The sequence below is a fragment of the Leucoraja erinacea genome, chromosome 9 (assembly GCF_028641065.1).
Source record: "Leucoraja erinacea ecotype New England chromosome 9, Leri_hhj_1, whole genome shotgun sequence".
Classification (NCBI taxonomy): Eukaryota; Metazoa; Chordata; class Chondrichthyes; order Rajiformes; family Rajidae; genus Leucoraja; species Leucoraja erinaceus.
Window position 1 is genome coordinate 63271398 of NC_073385.1, and position 18565 is coordinate 63289962.

General features: G+C 43.8%; 1 protein-coding gene across 4 annotated transcripts in view; it reads left to right on the forward strand.

Moving 5' to 3' along the window:
- The window catches only part of LOC129700483 (MAX gene-associated protein-like), a 153275-nt gene that overhangs the window by 79556 nt on the left and 55154 nt on the right, over positions 1-18565 (forward strand). Inside the window, exons 12-16 of one of the 4 annotated variants that reach the window (XM_055641004.1) lie at positions 2164-2271; positions 2654-2800; positions 5094-5210; positions 7060-7481; positions 8961-9039. In XM_055641004.1, coding sequence (XP_055496979.1) covers positions 2164-2271; positions 2654-2800; positions 5094-5210; positions 7060-7481; positions 8961-9039 — 873 coding nt within the window. The remainder of the gene's footprint in view (positions 1-2163; positions 2272-2653; positions 2801-5093; positions 5211-7059; positions 7482-8960; positions 9040-18565) is intronic. The other 3 variants (XM_055641005.1, XM_055641006.1, XM_055641007.1) reach the window with 3 other exon arrangements.

An 18565-nucleotide genomic window follows, 5' to 3' on the forward strand; every position in this document is an offset into this window, starting at 1 on the left:
CGTGGCACAGGCAGTAATCCTGAGATTGTTACCTTTGGGGTCCTTTTCCTTAACTCTTCCTAACTCCCTAAATTCTCCTTTCAGGACCTCTTCTCTTTTTCTACCTATGTCATTGGTACCTATATGTACCACGACCTCGGGCTCCTCTCCCTCCCATTTCAGAATATCTTGGACACGTTCAGACACATCCCAGACCCTGGCACCAGTGAGGCAAACTACCATCTGGGTCTCCCGACTGCGTCCACAGAATCTCCTGTCTGACCCCCTAACTATAGAGTCCCCTATTACTACTGCCCTCCTCTTCTTTTCCTTACCCTTCTGAGCAACAGGGCCGGTTTCTGTACCTGAGGCCCGGCCGCTGTCGCTACCCCCAGGTAGGCAGTCCCCTCCCAACAGTACTCAAACAAGTACTTATTGCCAAGGTGTACCTCAACTGGGGTACTCTCTAGTCCCTGCCTCTGCCCCTTGCCCCTCCTAACCGTGACCCACTTGTCTGTCTCCTGTGGTCTTGGAGTGACCACCTCTCTGTAACTCCTCTCTATGACCTCCTCACTCTCCCTGACCAGATGGAGGTCATCGAGCTGCTGCTCCAGGTTCCTAATACGGTCCCTTAGGAGCCCCATCTCGATGCACCTGGCGCAGATGTGGACGTCTGGAGGGCTATCAGACTCCATGACCTCCCACATCTGACATCCAGAACAGTAAACTGCCCTGGCCCTCATTTTCACCCCTTACCCAGGACGAAATCAGCAGGGATCTGACTCCCAATCAGCTGCTTCCTCTAGTCCGCTTCTACCAATCAGCAGCTTCCTCAAGCCCACTTGTTTTGAACTGCAAATGGAATGTTACAGATTTGTGTACTCCAATGGTTCCTGGGCCTCTGGAAAGCAAATGTCCTAATTCAGGAGATTCTGGTAAATCTCCTGCAAGCCTCCACATCCTTCCTGTAAAGGGGTGACCAGAACTTGCGTGCAGTACTCCAAATGCGGTCTAACCGAAGTCTTATAAAGCTGCATCATGACTTCCTGACTTTTGTACTCATTGCCCCAACCAATGAAAGTAACCATATCATATGTGTTTTTACACTCTACTTGTGTTGCCACTTTCAGGAGAGTTGTGGATTTGGATCCCAAAACCCCTCTGTACATCCCTCTGTATTCTGTCATACTGTTAGGGGTCATGTCATGCTATTTGTAGGGGGCGCTGCTCTGGCAGCAGCCATGTCAGCAGCGCGTCAGTTTTTTCAAACTTTTTTTATTTTTTAGTATGTTTTAAAGTATGTATTTAATGTTCCTTCGTGTGTTTTGTGTGGGGGGGTAAGGGGGAAACCGCTTTGGTCGCCTCCTCCATGGAGAGGCGAGTTTTTCCAGGTCGCCTCCCCCGTGGCCTAACATCAAGGATCAGCGCGGCCTTTCCCGGAGACACGCCCGGGGCTTCAGCGGTGGGCGCAGCGTGGACTCTCGTTGTGGAGCGGGTGAGCCCTCACTGGAGGGGAGCGCTCCTTTTCGCTGGCCCAGTGCTGCCGGCAGCCTGACGCGCCAGAGTTCCAGCTGGCGCGGCGTCTACAGCCCGGGATCCCTCATGGGGGACCCGGGGGAAGAAGAAGCCATCACTGCCGGCCCGCTGCCAACTTCTACCGCGGGTCCGGCATGGACTCACCATCACCCCTGGAGGGGAGCTTCGACCGCCGGCCCTGCAGTCTACGGTGCTTCTGGCTGGGGCGGAGTCTTTAAATCTCGACCGATCGGCCTACACCATCTTAAAGCCGCGGTCACCAGTGAGGAAGTGCCGATCCTGGACTGACTCTGGACTCTGGTCCTGTCCACGGGGGGGAAATGGAGGAGGACTGGCCAAATTTTGTGCCTTCCACCAAAGTGATGAATGCTGTGGTGGATGTTTGTGTTACAGTTTTATTGTGGTTGTGTGTTCTTTATTATTGTACTGCTGCTGACAACCCAAATTTCCATCGACCCTGGTTGTGTGGCAAAAAATTATATCTAAATTATATCTAAAATTATATCTAAATCTAAATGCCATTAATTGTATATTTTCCCCATACTTTTTATCTCCCGAAGTTCAATAACTCGCAACTGTTTTTAGATTTTATTTTTCCCTATGTATAATCATCATGCATATTGAGTTGTGTACTTTGCATTTTTTTAGCAGATCCCCAAGAAAGTGAAGAGGAATTTGAACAGCTGGAAGAGCAGTTGCTTGAGGACCTTAGTCATTTAGACCGCAAAGTTATTATGCACCCATTGCTTGAAGGAGGTGAATGTTTGACATTGAATGGGGATTTGTTCCAATGTGCTTGTTCAAGAGTCAAGAGTAATTTATTGGTCCCATATAGATCAAAGGGATTCTTACTTGCAGCAGCATGACAGAATATGTAAACATAGTATGCTGTAAACAAGATAATAAACGAGAGATTAAAAGTTCAGTATGTATGATATATTTGTTTAAATATTTAAAAAAAAATTAAAATTGATCAAATTTGAAAGATGCATCAAAGTAGTATAATGAAATTGGACTTGCTAATTCCTTTCATGTTAGTTTTCCAGTTGTTACATTATAATACAAAGGATGTGAACCATAACTTAGTTGGAGCTATCATTAATAAACCTTTTAATAACTGCATGTATTCCCCCTACAGCTGGTCTTAAGCCAAATTCCTTGCTGTCAACAGTCAACCTGAAACGCTTAGGAGTGGTCATTTCACCTTCATCGGCTTCAATTGTTAGACCTGCTCAAAGAACTTTCTTAGTACTTTCTCCAATCAAACAAGTCCAAGAACCTTTAGGTGAGAAAAGAACACTTCAGTGGAAAATTCACTCATTCATCTGATCGATTTAGGAAAATTCACTCTTTTGAGCGATTAAGGAAAAATTGTCTATTAACATGGATTATGTGACCCATGATTTCAAAAAACCCCATCTAGATCAGTATTTCTGATCTTGATACTTCCAAAATATGGCTATAGAAATTAAGCTTGCATGTCTTCGGAAGATCGTAGTTCTACTTTAGAGATGAGATTGAAAACAATCCTTGTTTCTAAGGCTAAAACATTGATTACGTGACAACAGTTTTAGAATAAACCGTTGACCAAGCCCCTTCCCCATGTCACACACTCGCCCTTCCCCATGTCACACACTCGCCCTTCCCCATGTCACACACTCACCCTCCCCGTCACACACTGCAACCTTCACACATTTCTCTTCCCCCCCCCATTTCACATGCTGCCCCCATGTCACACACTACCCCGTCACGCACTTGTACCCCTCCTCCCATTCACACACTCCAACCTCTCCTCCGTCACACACTCCCTCGCCCGCCCGTCACACACTCCCCCGCCCTTCACACACTGAATGGTTCCCAACTGATGGGTTCCTGCTGTGACACACTCCCTGGTCACACACTCAACCCCGTCACACACTCAACCCCGTCACACACTCAACCCCGTCACACACTCAACCCCGTCACGCACTCAACCCCGTCACGCACTCAACCCCGTCACGCACTCAACCCCGTCACGCACTCAACCCCGTCACGCACTCAACCCCGTCACACACTCCACCCCGTCACGCACTCAACCCCGTCACGCACTCAACCCCGTCACGCACTCAACCCCGTCACGCACTCAACCCCGTCACGCACTCAACCCCGTCACGCACTCAACCCCGTCACGCACTCAACCCCGTCACGCACTCAACCCCGTCACGCACTCAACCCCGTCACGCACTCAACCCCGTCACACACTCAACCCCGTCACGCACTCAACCCCGTCACGCACTCAACCCCGTCACGCACTCACACCCCCGTCACACACTCCCTGCCCCTTGTCACACACTACCTCCTCTCCCCGTCACACACACACCACACCCCCCCCCCACTCCCCGTCACGCCACTCCACCCCCCCCCCCCCCCCCCCCCCCCCCCCCCCCCCCCCGCCCGTCACACACTCTCCCCCCCCCCGGGACATGCTGGGAGCTAAAGAGGAGCTGTAGGGACAGGTGTTATGTCTCTTGTAGTTGCATGAAGTGTCCAGGGAGAGACGTGATTTTGTATCCTTTTATTACCACCTCCCATAAAATGGCCAAATACCCCCCTCACCTGAATCCACCTTGCTTTTCCAGCTTTCTTTCCCCATCCCCCTCTGTCTGAAGAAGGGTCTGTCCATTCTCTCCACAGATGCTGCCTGACTCACCAAGTTTCTCTAGCACCTTGTTATTTGCTCATAAAATCATAGTGCCTGATCTATTCCATACTGAGGCATTCTTCAATATTTACCAATACCAGGTTGTGCATCATTAAAATTAGCTGGCAGTGTAAAGTTCATATCATCCCTACATTTCAGTCCCCTTGTTTGGGATCATTGTTCATCAGCCATTCTTATATACTTTTTCGAAGGCTGGTTAATTTATCTTTATAGAAATATTGAACTGATGCAAAGAAACTTGGAGTGGTGAAACTTGGAATTGATCGTTTTCTGAGGAGTTGTAAACAGTCAAGGGAGGATCTTCTACACAAGTTGCTTAAATATTTTGAAGTGTTCATAAGTTATGGTTCTGATTTTCTCCAGCAGAGTCCACAGGCTTATTTGATCAACAAGAATCAATGCTTTTCAATCTGGCTGTTTATTTACTTCGCCTTCCTTTCTGTTCCCTTTTGTTCTCTATTCTTGCCGACATACCATTTTACTGCAGATTTAGCTGAAAAACTAGAAATCTCAGTCCAGTGATTTACACTCTTTATTTTACTTGCTTTGCTCAGATAAAGGAGTGTAAACTAATTCTTGAAATTCTTGAAAGGAGTGTCAAATAATTGTCTCTCTACCTACATTTACAGACTGAATATGCGTTTTAGGGAAAAAGAAAGCATGCTCGGTCCTAACCACAATTTTTTAAAACCAGGTTTTAAAATAATTGATAAATGTATTAGCAAAAATTTTTATTTTAAAATGTTACCTTTTTCATCTTCAAACTTTATGTCATTGTTGCTGACGCAATATCTTTAGATTTGAAATTGTTCTGCAATAACGATATAAGTAGAGATGGTCTTTATATGTTTAAAAATAATATTTGAATATTCCACAGAAGAAGTTTCCTTTGTTTCAAGAACAGGAAAAACAAATGATTTCACAAAGTTGAAGGGTTGGAAGCAAAAGCTTGTACAACAATCAGGATCTTCTACTTCCAAGCAGACCGAAACAAGTAAGTTTAAAAATAGGTGCACCCCAGTGACATTGTATAATTGAGTAAAGTTTCAATTCTTAACCCAGTGGAGCAGGTCACCCTATCCCAAGGGCTGTTTTTTCTGTTGGTCAATGGTCTCTCAAAATGAATGTGCTCCATGACAACATTTTAGCATTGAGGCACCAAATTTGATAACTATCATTGTGTTCCTCTCAATTCTGCTTTTAAAGGACTTCAGATACTGACTACCCTGTCCCTTTTGCCCCTTTTATTTCTCTCCTCTCCACCCCTCCTCCATGTCAACCCGATGAGGAGAAAAAGGAATTGCTAAATTTACTTATTGTCCCTAAGTCTCTTGTTAGATTATGTTGATGCATCCTTCGAGCTAAGAACCTGCAGATATACAGGTGCACAACCTTTTACCCGAAAGCCTTGGGACCAGACACTTTTCGTAATTCAGAATTTGTCGGTCTTCGGAATGGAAATTTTTTAGCGTAGATTTTAATGGCTGGCTAAATGGTAGGGTGCTCGGCTCATATCCGCAAGGTCGCGAGTTTGCGCCTTGATCCCGGCAGTTACTCGGTCGCGTGTTTGAGTCTTCAATGTAGTTTTTTTCTTGCAGAATAAATGTTTGTATGAAATGCAGTGTAGGAGAGGTGTACTGACTGTGGGCAGAACTTTGGAAGTGATTGCCCACCAGTCTAAAAAGCCGCTGTGTCTCCCTGTCCCTGGGATAGTAGGGGGCGATCAAACAGCACAATACCCCCCTCCCCCTCCAGCTCCAGAGGAATCCTCTCCCCGATGGGCCGCTACGGCGACAAGTGGCAGTTTGCCCACAGCCCGAGCTGCGCCACCCCAAGAACAAGATGTACCTTGCACACCATCCGCTTCTGCCCATACGTGTTCCCCTGGAGTTGGAGCGGGGCTGGGCTGGAGTTGCTGCTGGCTGTGGGTCTCTGGGATCTCCATGCTTGCAGTGGGCCTGGGGGTCGCTGTCCCGTTGGTCCTGACGTCTCCGGCCACCCCCCTGGACTGGAGCTGAGACTGGGAACTGTACCGCCCTTGCCCCCTCCCTCTGCAACTGCAAACAACCCCACTCTCCTGCAAGGGCAGTACAGTTCCCGGAGGATAGACTAGGAATTTTTTATTGCCACATGTGACTAAGCACAGTGAGATTCTTTGCTTTCATACACAATGTTTACAAATAGCAGCCACCCACAGCGCTGACAAGGTTACAAAGCAAGTCATGGCAGTCCCACCACCCCGCGTCCTCCTTTGTTCTTCCCCTCTCCCCTCACGGTGGTCCTCCACACGGGTCCTCCATTGATCTTCCCCTCTCCCTCACGGTGGTTCTCTACGCTCTCATCGACCGCGGGTCGACCCGCGAGGCTTCACCACCGCCGAGGTCCCGTCGTTGCGAGGCCTCACTGCTCCGCCGAGGCACCACCCCTGTCAGCGCCCCACTTCACGCCTCCAAGGTGCCAACCTGGGCTCCAGCCGCGCGCTCCGTCGGACACTTCGCCCAACCCAGGCTTCTACCCACGAGGCCCTGGCTGGGCCCCAACCTGAGCTTCCACGCGGCAATCCGGGAGGTCGCGGTGCCTCGATAAAGGGTTCCTGCTGCGTTCCCAGTCCACAGCCGCGGCCCGTCGGCAGGCCTTACTGTTTGTCTTCATCCAAAGGCAAAACTTTTCCAGAGTTATTTTGCTGAGTGTGTAGCATTAGCTATGTTAGCAAATTGCACACTTGTCAAAAAATAGATGTGAAGTGGTGAGGGAACTGAGTTTTAATATTATATACTTCAGTTGATGATAATTTGTTTGGATGGTGCACTAAAAAATTAATATTGCTTTGTGATCTGTTCTAGGTGCAAAACCAGAGTACTCCTTAAAAAATAGTTCTGTTTTCTCAAGTGACAAATTGGATGAATACCTGGAAAAGGAAGAGAAAATTATTGAACAGCGTGCTGCTCTGAGCGTGAGCAAAACATCAAAAGTTGTATGTCAAATTTCCAAAGACAGCAAGCAGATTGAGATGACATCGGGACCTGTCTCGGATAGCAAAGATCAGAAGTCCGCAAACAATGCAAAGGTGGCCTCGACACCAACCACATCAGCAGCTAAAACCAATTTGCGGCTGTCCTTTGCACCCACAAGACTTCCTGGGTTATCCAAAAAGCAGATTGAGTTAATGAATCTGGAGAATGGTGCCCTCTGGGTTGTGAAACCCTGGACTTGCATCACAGAGGAGCGAGCAGATGCATCCCTTGTTCCTCTGGTAACAGCACAGGTACTGGTTTTGTATTACATTGAACATAGCTGAGGAAAGTGTTTTACTAAAGCACTTGAAGGATGCAAACTTCAAGGAAAGTGGCTAGATCAATTCAGAATTGTGATACCGCTCTTTTTTCATGATAGAATAGTTTATGTAGCCTTGGGACAAAAAGATAAAATATTTTAACTGAGTTTTACAACAAAACTAATATGAACATGACATGGGAGAGAAAGAGCAAGTCATATATTTCCTTGAGTCAGTTTTGCCATTCAGCAACCTAGTGTCTGATCTAATTTTTGTGGTAGGATGGTTCTGTTGCCTGGGAAAAAATTGCCGCTGAATCTGGAGGTGTGCGTTTTCACACTTCTATACCTTTTGCTTGATAGTAGGGCAGAGAGGAGGGAGTGGCCAGGGTGCGTGATGTCCTCGATTATGCTGCTGGCCTTGCTGAGGCAGCGTGAGGTATAAATAGAGTTAATAGAAGGGAGGTTGGTTTGTGTGATAGTCTGGGCTGCGTCCACAGTTCGCTGCAATTTCTTGCGACTTTGGATGGAGCTGTTCCTAAACCAAGCTGTGATGCATCCCAATAAAATGCTTTCTATGGTGTACCTGTAGAAGGATGCACATTCTAGGATGTTGACATTACTGGCAATGCCAGCCGTTATTGTTGTATCACTTGGTGTTCCTGAACATGGGAGCCAGCCGACTACATTAGGACCCTGGATTGCATATTGGCAAGATTACGATTAATTAGATGCCTTTTAACAACAATTTTATTTGCAAGGTTTCTGTTATGAAACAATTTTTTTAATCCTAAATGTTATTTCATTACTTTAATTAAAATTTGATTATTGGTATAGTGATAGTCAAACTCTTGTTTCTTCACCTGAAGACTAAGACTCTGGAAACTGCCAAGAAACCCAACTACAGCTTCTGGTAATTGGTTGTAAAATATATTGATTGGCCTGCGTTTGAGAAAGGCACTATAAAGAAAAGGCATTTTTATATGGATTTTAGTTGGAAAAACTACTTTTGAGCAGTTTTAATGTTGGAAATGGTACAAAGCGCACCAAGTTTTGTTCCAATCGCTGAAATATTAGAAAAGTTAAAGGTTTCAAAAATCGTGAGATCAGCAGATTGGTCTTCTAGCCTGTTAGTAACCATGAAGATAACACCCGTTCCGGCACCCACGTAGAATAAAACCCTGGAGGTGGGGCTGAGTCCGTGAGTAGCATGTAGGCAGACAGCTGCGACCAACCCCACCCCCTCCCCCCCTCATCCCCCCCCCCCCCCCCCCCCCATCCCATTTTAGTGTTAGGCTACATAAAAAAAGATGTGCGGTTTACAAAAAATGTAATAGGAGATTAATAGAAATAAGTTGGGTCAGTAGCAAGACTGAATCTTTTTAATTATACAGTTTTTCACAGATTTAGAAATCTTTGTTAAATAAACTTTTGAGTAGAATTATTTGTGTCCGTTTTGCTTTCTTTACAGGAAAACAGTAAGGGAAATAACAGCGGAACAGTTACAGCATGCAAGTTGAACAGGTGTAGGAACTCTGCTACCATAGAAGGTAAAAATATGTCATGTAAATTAACTTGTCTCAATATTGGTACATATCTTGTACATCATCAGGTTGTTCCATGTCATATGGTACTTACAGGCTTTTCGTGGCACTTACAGGCTTTTCGTATCATAAATTTGGCAAGCAAGTTTAAGCACCCATTTTCTTATATATCAGTAAACTCCCACAAAGTAGAATTTCCCCTGCAAATCTGAGCTCCTCCTCTGACCTTGCATCTGCAGGCCATCAATGTAAATGGTGCCAACCTAAGTACGCTGAATTTGACAGATAAATTGCGGGAGGTGCATTATACTTTAGGCCAATAATCGTACGCTGTTCTCAGACATTATAAGTGTGCTACGGAGGCTCTTAAATGAGATGTACCAGTTCCTTCAAATGATTCAGAAGGTGGATGTTAAAGATATTATGGTGTAAATTGGAATGTTACCACTGTAAATGGCCAACCCTCCCTTTCATCCAACACACAATATTTAAAGGGTCATTTATCTGATCAGAATTTGTGGAATTCACAAGTGGTTGGGTTTCAAAGTTAACCATATTTTATGTTCTGTGAGATATAAATTTCTAACTACCAAAAGATGCCTGTTGATGAGAATAGTCATGGATGAACCAGCCACAGTGACTTTGTAGCCAGCATAGTGTATTCTTTAATGTCAGTTTAGAAGTACAGGCAGTTCCCAGGTATAAATGGTTTCCATTTTTACAGATGTCCGTAAGTCAAATGTTTCTACATCAGAAAATGCGTAAAGATCACTCGCTATTGTAACCATATCTCCACAGTGTTGTCTTGAATGACATCAAAAGCTCCTAATACTGATTGGGGAAAAAAAAAATTATGAAAGTGCAGAGAGAGGAAACTAGGTCTATCGTTCATACCAACCTCTCCCTGCAATGATCAGAGGTAACCAGCTGCTATACAATAACTACTAACACACAGTGCCAAAGAAAAACAAGGTAGCGAGCGTTAATGACTGTTGTCCACCATTACAAAATACGTGGAGGCTGGTCATGGTGCAGATCAACTCCAGCACACCAGACAATTTGATCCACTACAATTCACCTGCTGCTGGAACAGGTGACATCATCTCCCTGGTCTTACTGTCACACCTCAAATATCTGGATATAGGAACACCCATGTCAGATTCCCATTTATTGACTATAGATCTGCCTTGAACAGTATCATCCCAAATAAACTCCTCTCCAAACATCTGGACCTAAATCTCAGGATCTCCCTCCACAACTATATCCTTGACTTCTGACCCATCAGTCTAGAACAACTCCAGATCAGCAAACTCCAATGCGCTATCCCAGAAGATCGGCACACCCCAGTGTGCTCTCCCTTCGTTTATTACCATTACAGACCCTTGGCGCGAAAATACATGGGGTGGGGGGGCAACCCCTACAAGCCAATTATCAATAAGGATTACAAAATATATTAAATTAAAGTTCCATAACCCAATCACAAAACGTCACATAACATAGTTTCGATAGAAAGAACTTTGTGAGAAACAATTCTACGAAATAAAGAAACATTATACCAGGTAAAGTAAACTGTTTGGGTAAGGTCCTTGACCAATCACAAGTAACGGCGCGAAGACTATGCAACATAGTCCGCAACATTATTGTAACCCATCATTTCCCAACCAATCGTAAGCATGCAATTGCAACAGGACCTAGCTCCTTCTGCAAAACCTCATACATATTAACAATTAAAGGCCATCTGGACATCAACCTTTATTCAACCTCGTCCCAAGCTACAGACACTCTGGAGCCATGATCCTCATGGTCTTTGGAGCTTTTGCAAAAGATGACAAGCAGGTTTTACAGAAGCAGAAATCCTCCATTTTGTCAAGCACCCAAAATTTTTGATATTATCACACTCACATTGGTGCAGCCAAATTGTGCTTTAAGTGCATTTACAAGTTTGCAGATGACACCATCACAGTGGGCCTGATTTCAACCAATGACAAGACGAGTACAGGAAGGAGATAGTTTCTCCCTCAAAGTTAGCAGAACGAAAGAGCTTCTCATCAACCAGGAAGTGGAGAGGAGGCCATGCCCAGTACTGAGGTTGAGTTGGTCAGGAGCTTCTTCCCTGCTATTATCAGTTTCTTGAACGGTCCTTTTCATACACTTGACCACTGTTACACGTCAATCAAGAATGCATATCGCTCTGTTCCCCGGGCGGGTCTGGGTCTCTGATCATTGTCTAGTTCACTTTATTCTGACCTACAGGCAGAAACTAAAATCTGCTAAGCCTGTGCTCAGAACAACAAAAAGGTGGACAAGCATGGGCATTGAGAATCTACAATCGTGCTTTGACTGCACAGATTGGAATGTGTTCAGGGAAGTAACCACAAGCCTCAATGAATATACAGACAATGTATCATCATCATGCCAACTTTTGTGAGGACAGTTGCATTCCAACCAGGACCTGGACCTGGTTCACCAACGACAAGCCCTGGTTTACTGCAGAACTCAGACAGCTCCGACAGTCTAAAGAGGAAGCCTACAGGAGCGGGGATGCAGACCTCTACAGGCAGGCAAAGTACAAGCTGAGAAGAGGAATCGGAGCTGCCAAGGAAAAGTACTCTGAGAAGTTGAGAAGCAAATTCTGAGCCAGTGACACTTCTTCAGTTTGGAAGGGCGTGCAAGAAATCATCAGCTACATGAGGAAAGCCCCCCACTCTTTGGACAATTGTCAGCTGACCAACGACCTGTGTGTATTTATTTGTGTGTTTGTGTATAATCACATCTTCTCAACAAAACAACGCAGTAATGGTGACATTTTATTTATTCCGGTAGAGATTTTTCCAGAGGGGTCCGAAATCGCCTTATCTGAAAATTTCATGCTATATTTCTCGAGTTATTACTGAAAATGTTTAAAAATCTGACAAAACTTTGAAATAAATATGACTGTCTTTCGCTGAAGATGTCACAATAGGTCTGCTTGCCCATTCCTCACAGTATCCGACTTTGATACAAAGTTGCAAGTTAGGAACACTGAACTTTTTAGCCCAATGGCATCTCACAACAAGTGCGCCCGACATTTGCAACAATGTTGCCATCATAGCTCCTGGCAGGACAGGAGAGGGAGGGTCAATTGGTATTGCAATTGGGGATTGGGATTTTTTTTTAACTCCAGTGCTGGGGGAGGCTCACAAGCTATGATATTTGCTGAGGAGTGTTCAAATCTTACCTTCGTCAACGGGTTGAGTTAAAGGACCACGCCTCCTGTGGGGGCTACAGGTAGGGAACGGGTACGTTGGGGGAACAGACCCAACGGGTCTGCACTTGGTCTAGTCATCAATAAAATAGAGGGGATGGAGAGGCTGTTCAGAAGAAAAGCCGGAAATCTCCAAATTACCTCTGGAAAGCGACTCTGAACTGTCAAAGCTGCCACAGCCAGACATAGAAGCAGCTTTTTTCCATGAGTAGTAGCTCTATTCAATAATCAAAAATCTGTAGCCTCCTTTTGCTCTGGTATTTTATTTTATTCACATGTTTAATTGATAATGTTTTACTATTATTGGATACTTGGCCAATAAACTTATTCATTCATAGGTTAGGAATGAATTTCCTGATCTTACAATCTACCATGTTGCCATCCTTGCACATTTTTATCTGCACTTTCTCTTTACCTATAATATTACATTGTACATTCTGTTTATTTTCTCTTTTGCACTACTTGATGAACTCGCGTATGCTATAATTCACCAGGTGAGCATGCAAAACACAAACTTTCACTGTATTTTGGTACATGTGACATAAGATAAACCAATACTAATATGTTTATATTTTGGACTTTATAATTTAATGCTTTAGTGAGAGTTTGTTCAAATGTTGAGGTGTCTGTGTCAGTTGTCCATAACTTGGGGGATGGCCTGTAATGGGAATATTATGCAAAAGACTTTGTGTTATAACTTTGTGACACTGGAGCTAATAGTCCAAATATTGTAGATATTCTGACCATTTTTCGATGAATGTTAAAAGTCTGCGAAAGTAGTCCCCAAGAACTGCATTTGAGTAACAAAGTCAGTGTTTCAGATTGGTGACTTTCTGATCAGAACTTTTTAAGCTTTTAAGAACTGACTGGACTAAGTGGGACCTGTTGGGTCCCTGTGACACGGGAGGCCTAGTCCTCCGATGCAACCCGGTTCCCCAACGCAAACCGTTCCCCCAACGCAACATTCCACCACTCACACATAGCCCCCAAATGCCCAGGCGGCCTCATTTCCCCTCACCCCCCCCACCCCAGCACTTCCTCCCCCTCCACATCCACATCAAAGAAACTAAACTTCTCAACCAAGAAACTAATTTACTCCTATTTAGTTGAACACTTCATTACTCTTCCTTTCCCTTGCACATACCTGAATTATTCCGCTTTTCCGAGAAGTTGATGTTGTTGTGTCAAAGGCAGGCTTTTGCTTGCCAGCTACTGTTGAGCCTAAGTGAAATGTGCTTACCTCCTTTTCCTGCACTGTACATTTGGTAGGTGTTGATAACGTTTCTTTTGGTGCATTTGGTGGTGTTTCAGTCAGCTGGATTCCAGGAGATTGGGAGGTGGTTGGAACAAACATATTGCAACCCGAGTATTTGCCACTTCGCCCTTTTTCACTGGCCTGGGAAATCTTTACCACGGAGCTAGAAATCAGCACAGTTCCAGGTGATCTCGATTATTTCCATAATTTGACCCAATTTTAACAAGGAAATTGCCAATTCTTATTTTCCCCAAAGGTCTCTTGTTGGCAATATATCGAGCAAGAACTCCAAGAATGTTGGAACGTTCTGATTCCCAGTTACAATATGAAATAATTTCAATCAGTTTGGGTGTATTCTTTCTCTCCACTGATGTTTGTGCGTTTCTGACTGAAGACTGGTACTCTCTTCTTGTGGACTCGCAGTGAAACGGCGAATCTGTCTTCTCTTTTTGTTTCCGTTTGCTTGTCTGTGCAGCATTTGGTGACATTGGACGGTTTCAAGAGCAATTCAATTTCTCAGAGTTCATTGCTAAACAAGACAAAAAACAATTTTGAGAATTTGTTCAAAGTTCAGGTCGTTCATAGAACATAGAGAACGTATAAATATAGTTGACGGAGTAGGCCATTCGGTCCTTCGAGCCTGCACCGCCATTCAATATGATCATGACTGATCATCTAAAATCAGTACTCCGTTCCTGCTTTATCCCCACATCCCTTGATTCCTTTAGGCCCAAGAGCTAGATATAACTCCCTCTAGAAAACAACCAATGAATTGGCTTTCCCTCTGGTCCTCTTCACTGGCTCCTGCCCCCCTCCCCTGTTATATAACCCCTCTCCCTCATGGCTCTCCCCCCCCCATCTTTGCTCCGAGCTCTCCCCCCAACCACATCCACACCCCACCCCCCAGCAACCTCGAGATCCCTGGGAGGTGAGGAGAGAGTGTGGGGGAGGAGAGGGCATAGAGGAATAGGAGGTGAGAAGGGAAGGGAGAGCGCGGCTTCCGAAGCCAACGAGGCCGTGCCGGAAGGAGCTCCTGTTTAAGGTCAGCGCCGCCGCTCGCGGCTGGCTGCTCCATAGTCCCGCAGCTCCGCGATGTTTCATCGGCGGTCTTCAGCTCACCGGAGCTCTTGCGCGGCGACCCGAGCAAGGCATCGCCCGCTCCGCCATAGCGCTTCAGCGCTGTGCCGCCAAAGCCGATGTACTGGCGGTCCCCTCAGGAAACGCCGCTCCAGGCCCGCTGGTAGGCCGCGAGGATGTGCCGAAAGTGCAGCCCGGAGAAAAGCTGCCTCTTCGACCAGGTAGGGACCCTGAAAAGTAGTTTCCCCCTTCCTCCCCTCTACCCCCCCCCACATAAAAAAGACTAGAACTCCAAAAACAAAACACTAAAACGCACTAAAAATTTAAAAAAGAGTGAAAAACGAACAGCTGCAGGCTGGGCAGCCATACCACACAGGACGGCGCCCCCTATCAGTCGGGATCGAACTGGAGAGGTGAGGGAGGGATTGGGGGAGGGTAGGAGAGGAGAAAGAAGAAGAAGGTGGGGGAGGATGGGGAATAGGGGTAGAAGAGGAGGTGTGAGTGGGGAGGTAGGTAGTGGGCAATAGAGGGAGAGCAGGGCAATGGGAAAGTGAGGAGGGATAGTGGGGGAATTAGGGGAAGTGGGGGATAGAACGATAGGAAGGGGCTAGGAGGGGCGAGGAGTTATGGCAGGAGGGATGGAGTGCCTGAGGGTAGGGGGAGGGGAGAAAGGGGAATGAAGAGGGAGGGTGAAGAAGAGGATGAGAGAGTGTTAGGGATGAGGGGAAATGAGCTGCGCCTGTGCAGTTGGCTATGGGTGAGTGGTGAAATATTACGTTGGGGGATCAAGCCTCCTGTGTGACAGGGACCCAACGGGTTCCGCTTAGTCTACTGGCAATTCCAATTGCAGAATACACAAGTTGCCAAATTTAGTGGATACAGCTCCGGGATATTTTGGGGCTCGCTTCACCAAAGAGGGGAACTGACATTGTATTTAAGGATGCATTGAATAAAATATTGGATTAGATCAATAATCGTTATTTTCAATCCTCCCTGGCTGGGGAATTAAATATCTGCTGATGTACTTTTGACTAAAAAACAAAATAACTGGGTAACTTCAGTGGTGATAAAAACAATGAAACCAATTCTGAAAATGATATAAAATAGAACAACAGGAAATAATGATCAAGGATAGCCGTCTTAGATTTATTAAGAGAAATGTGTGTCAAAATGATTGAAACTCACGTCAAGAGGTTTTAACCAAGTTTTTTTTTTAATGTATTTTATTCGAAGCAATTGTACAAGAATAAAACAATTATAACAATCGGCATAACAATTATACAATTTTCGTACAGCTTCATTTTATAACATTTTATAAACTGATAAATGAATCGGGGGGGGGGGGAGGGGGAAGTAAAAAATGAAGGAAAAAAAGAGAGAAGAAAAGACCCCTGAAGTGCCAAAGAAGTGAGAGGAAAAAAAAGAGAAAAGAAAAAAACGGAGATATGTCCCACTATCCTTCCCTTCGCCCCACCTGCTCACCAAGCATCGGTTTTAAATTTGTGTTCAACCATTCTATTGTTGAAGAAATTCAGTGAAAGGAGACCATGTTTTGGAAAATTGGTCTGATTTATCAGCCAAAACAAGCCTTATTTTTTTCTAAATGTAGTGTCTCGGTCATTTCTGTGATCCACATCTTCATTATGGGAACTGTTATCTTTTTCCAGAATTTAAGTATGTTTTTTCGCAGTTATTAAGCCGTAGTCAAGGAACGTCTTTGGAATGTCGTTAACTTAGAGCAGCTCTCTGACATGCCTAAAATTATTAATTTTGCATCTGAATCCAGTTGAATTTTAAGTGTTTTAGTGATGGTATCGAATATTCCCATCCAGAAATTTTGTATTTTTATACAGGATACAAAGGAATGGGTTAAGGTAGATTCTTGGAGGTGACATTTATCACAGATAGGGGAGACAGTTGGAAAAATCGTATTCAATTTGGTCTTTGAGTAGTATAACCTATGCAATATTAATGTATACAGTAATGTATGTATAGTAATGTATGTATAGTAGGCTTTCCTCCCATATATCTTTTGAAATGGGTAAACCCAACTCGTATTCCCATGCTCGCCTATAAATCTCAGCAGGTGGGGTATCGATTTTTAAGAGAGTGTTATAAATGTAAGATATCGGCTTACTTGTATCGGCATGTCTATTCAAACAATCGTCAAATATATCTGGACCCATAAAAGGACAATCTTGTGTGTATGTTTTCACATAATTTTGGATTTGAAGGTATCTAAAAAATTGTTTGCATTCAAGTGGTATTTCTTCTGTAGTTCTTGAAAAGAAAAGAGAGTCCCCTTCTTATAGAGGTCTCCCACAGTATTAATTCCCAGGTTTTTCCATTGAACAAACACCCTTTCTAAAGTAGACGGTTTAAACGAGGGATTGTTTGCAATAGGCAGAAGGAGAGACAAGTTTCTCAGTTTAAGACTTAATTTAAACAGTTTCCAGATACGTAGAGTACTGTGCATTATCGGATTTTGCTCATGCGTTGACTTATTCAAATGTATTGGAGATAGGAGAATCGAGCCTATATTAAAAGGCAAACAATCTTCCCTCCATTTTTAACCAATTTACCTGTGGAAATGTATTGTCCAACCAGAAGATTATGCTTTTAACGTTAGTTGCCCAGTAGTAAAAAAGAAAGTTAGGAAGAGCTAATCCATTTTCTTTGGATTTGCACAAATGTCTTTTGTGTATTCTATGGGTTTTGTAGCCCCAAATAAATTTAGTAATAGTAGAAGCAATTCAAAAAACAAAAAAAACTTTTAGGGAAATATATCGGTATTGATTGAAATAAATATAGGAGGTGCGGAACATCTTTATGGCATTTACTCTACCTATAAGAGAGATAGGAAATGTTTTCCAAAATTGAATGTAGGCATATAGTTTAGTAATTAATGGTGGAAAGTCTGTTTTAAATAGAGAGGAATGTTTTCGAACCACGTAAATTCCGAGATATCTAACTTTTCAGTAACAATTCTAAAAGGAAATCTTTGGAGTTGAGAAGGGTCTTGTGCTTTTATTGGCATAATTTCACTTTTATTCCAATTATTCTATATCCTGAAAAAGCACCAAATTGTTCTATAATGTTTAGTACATTTGGGATACGAACTTGGGAATTAGTAATGTATAAAAGTACATCATCTGCATATAACAAAATCTTATTGGTGGTATATTTAGTATTATATCCGTGAATGCCCGAATGTGACCTAATACTCTCTGCAAAGGGTTCTATGGCTAAAGCAAATAACATTGGTGAAAGGGCGCATCCTTGTCTGTTGCCCCTGGATAAGTGAAATTTAGGTGAAAGCATTTGATTTGTCAGTATTCTGGCTGTCGGATCAGTGTATAACAGCTTCACCCATGAAATGAAGTTTTCTCCCAATTTGATTTTTTCCAAAACTGTGACAAGATAAGACCATTCCACTTGGTCGAAAGCTTTTTCTGCATCTAGAAAAATAACTGTTAGATCCTCGTTTGTCGTTCTATGCGAATATATTATATTAAACAAACGTTTCAAATTATAAAACGAATGTCGATTAGGTATAAACCCAGTTTGGTCTGGATGTATTAATTTACTAATAACCAAGCTTAATCTGCGAGCCAAAGTCTTAGCTAATATCTTCTGATCTTTATTTAAAAGGGCTATTGCCCTATAGGATCCAGGCTCCTCAAGATTTTTATCTTTTTGTGGAGTCAATGTAATAGTTGATTCGGCAAGAGTTTGTGGTAAAGTATGTTCTTTAAATGCTTGAATATAAAGGGCTTGTAAGCGTGGAGAAATTAAATCATTACATTTTTTATAAAATTAATTACCAAACCCAAACCCATCTGGACCCGGTGTTTTTCCACTTTTCAATGATTTAATAGTCTCCACAATGTCTTTAGTTGTTATCCCTGCACCTAATTCATCCTGTTCCTCCTCATTAAGGGATGGGAGATTGCAAT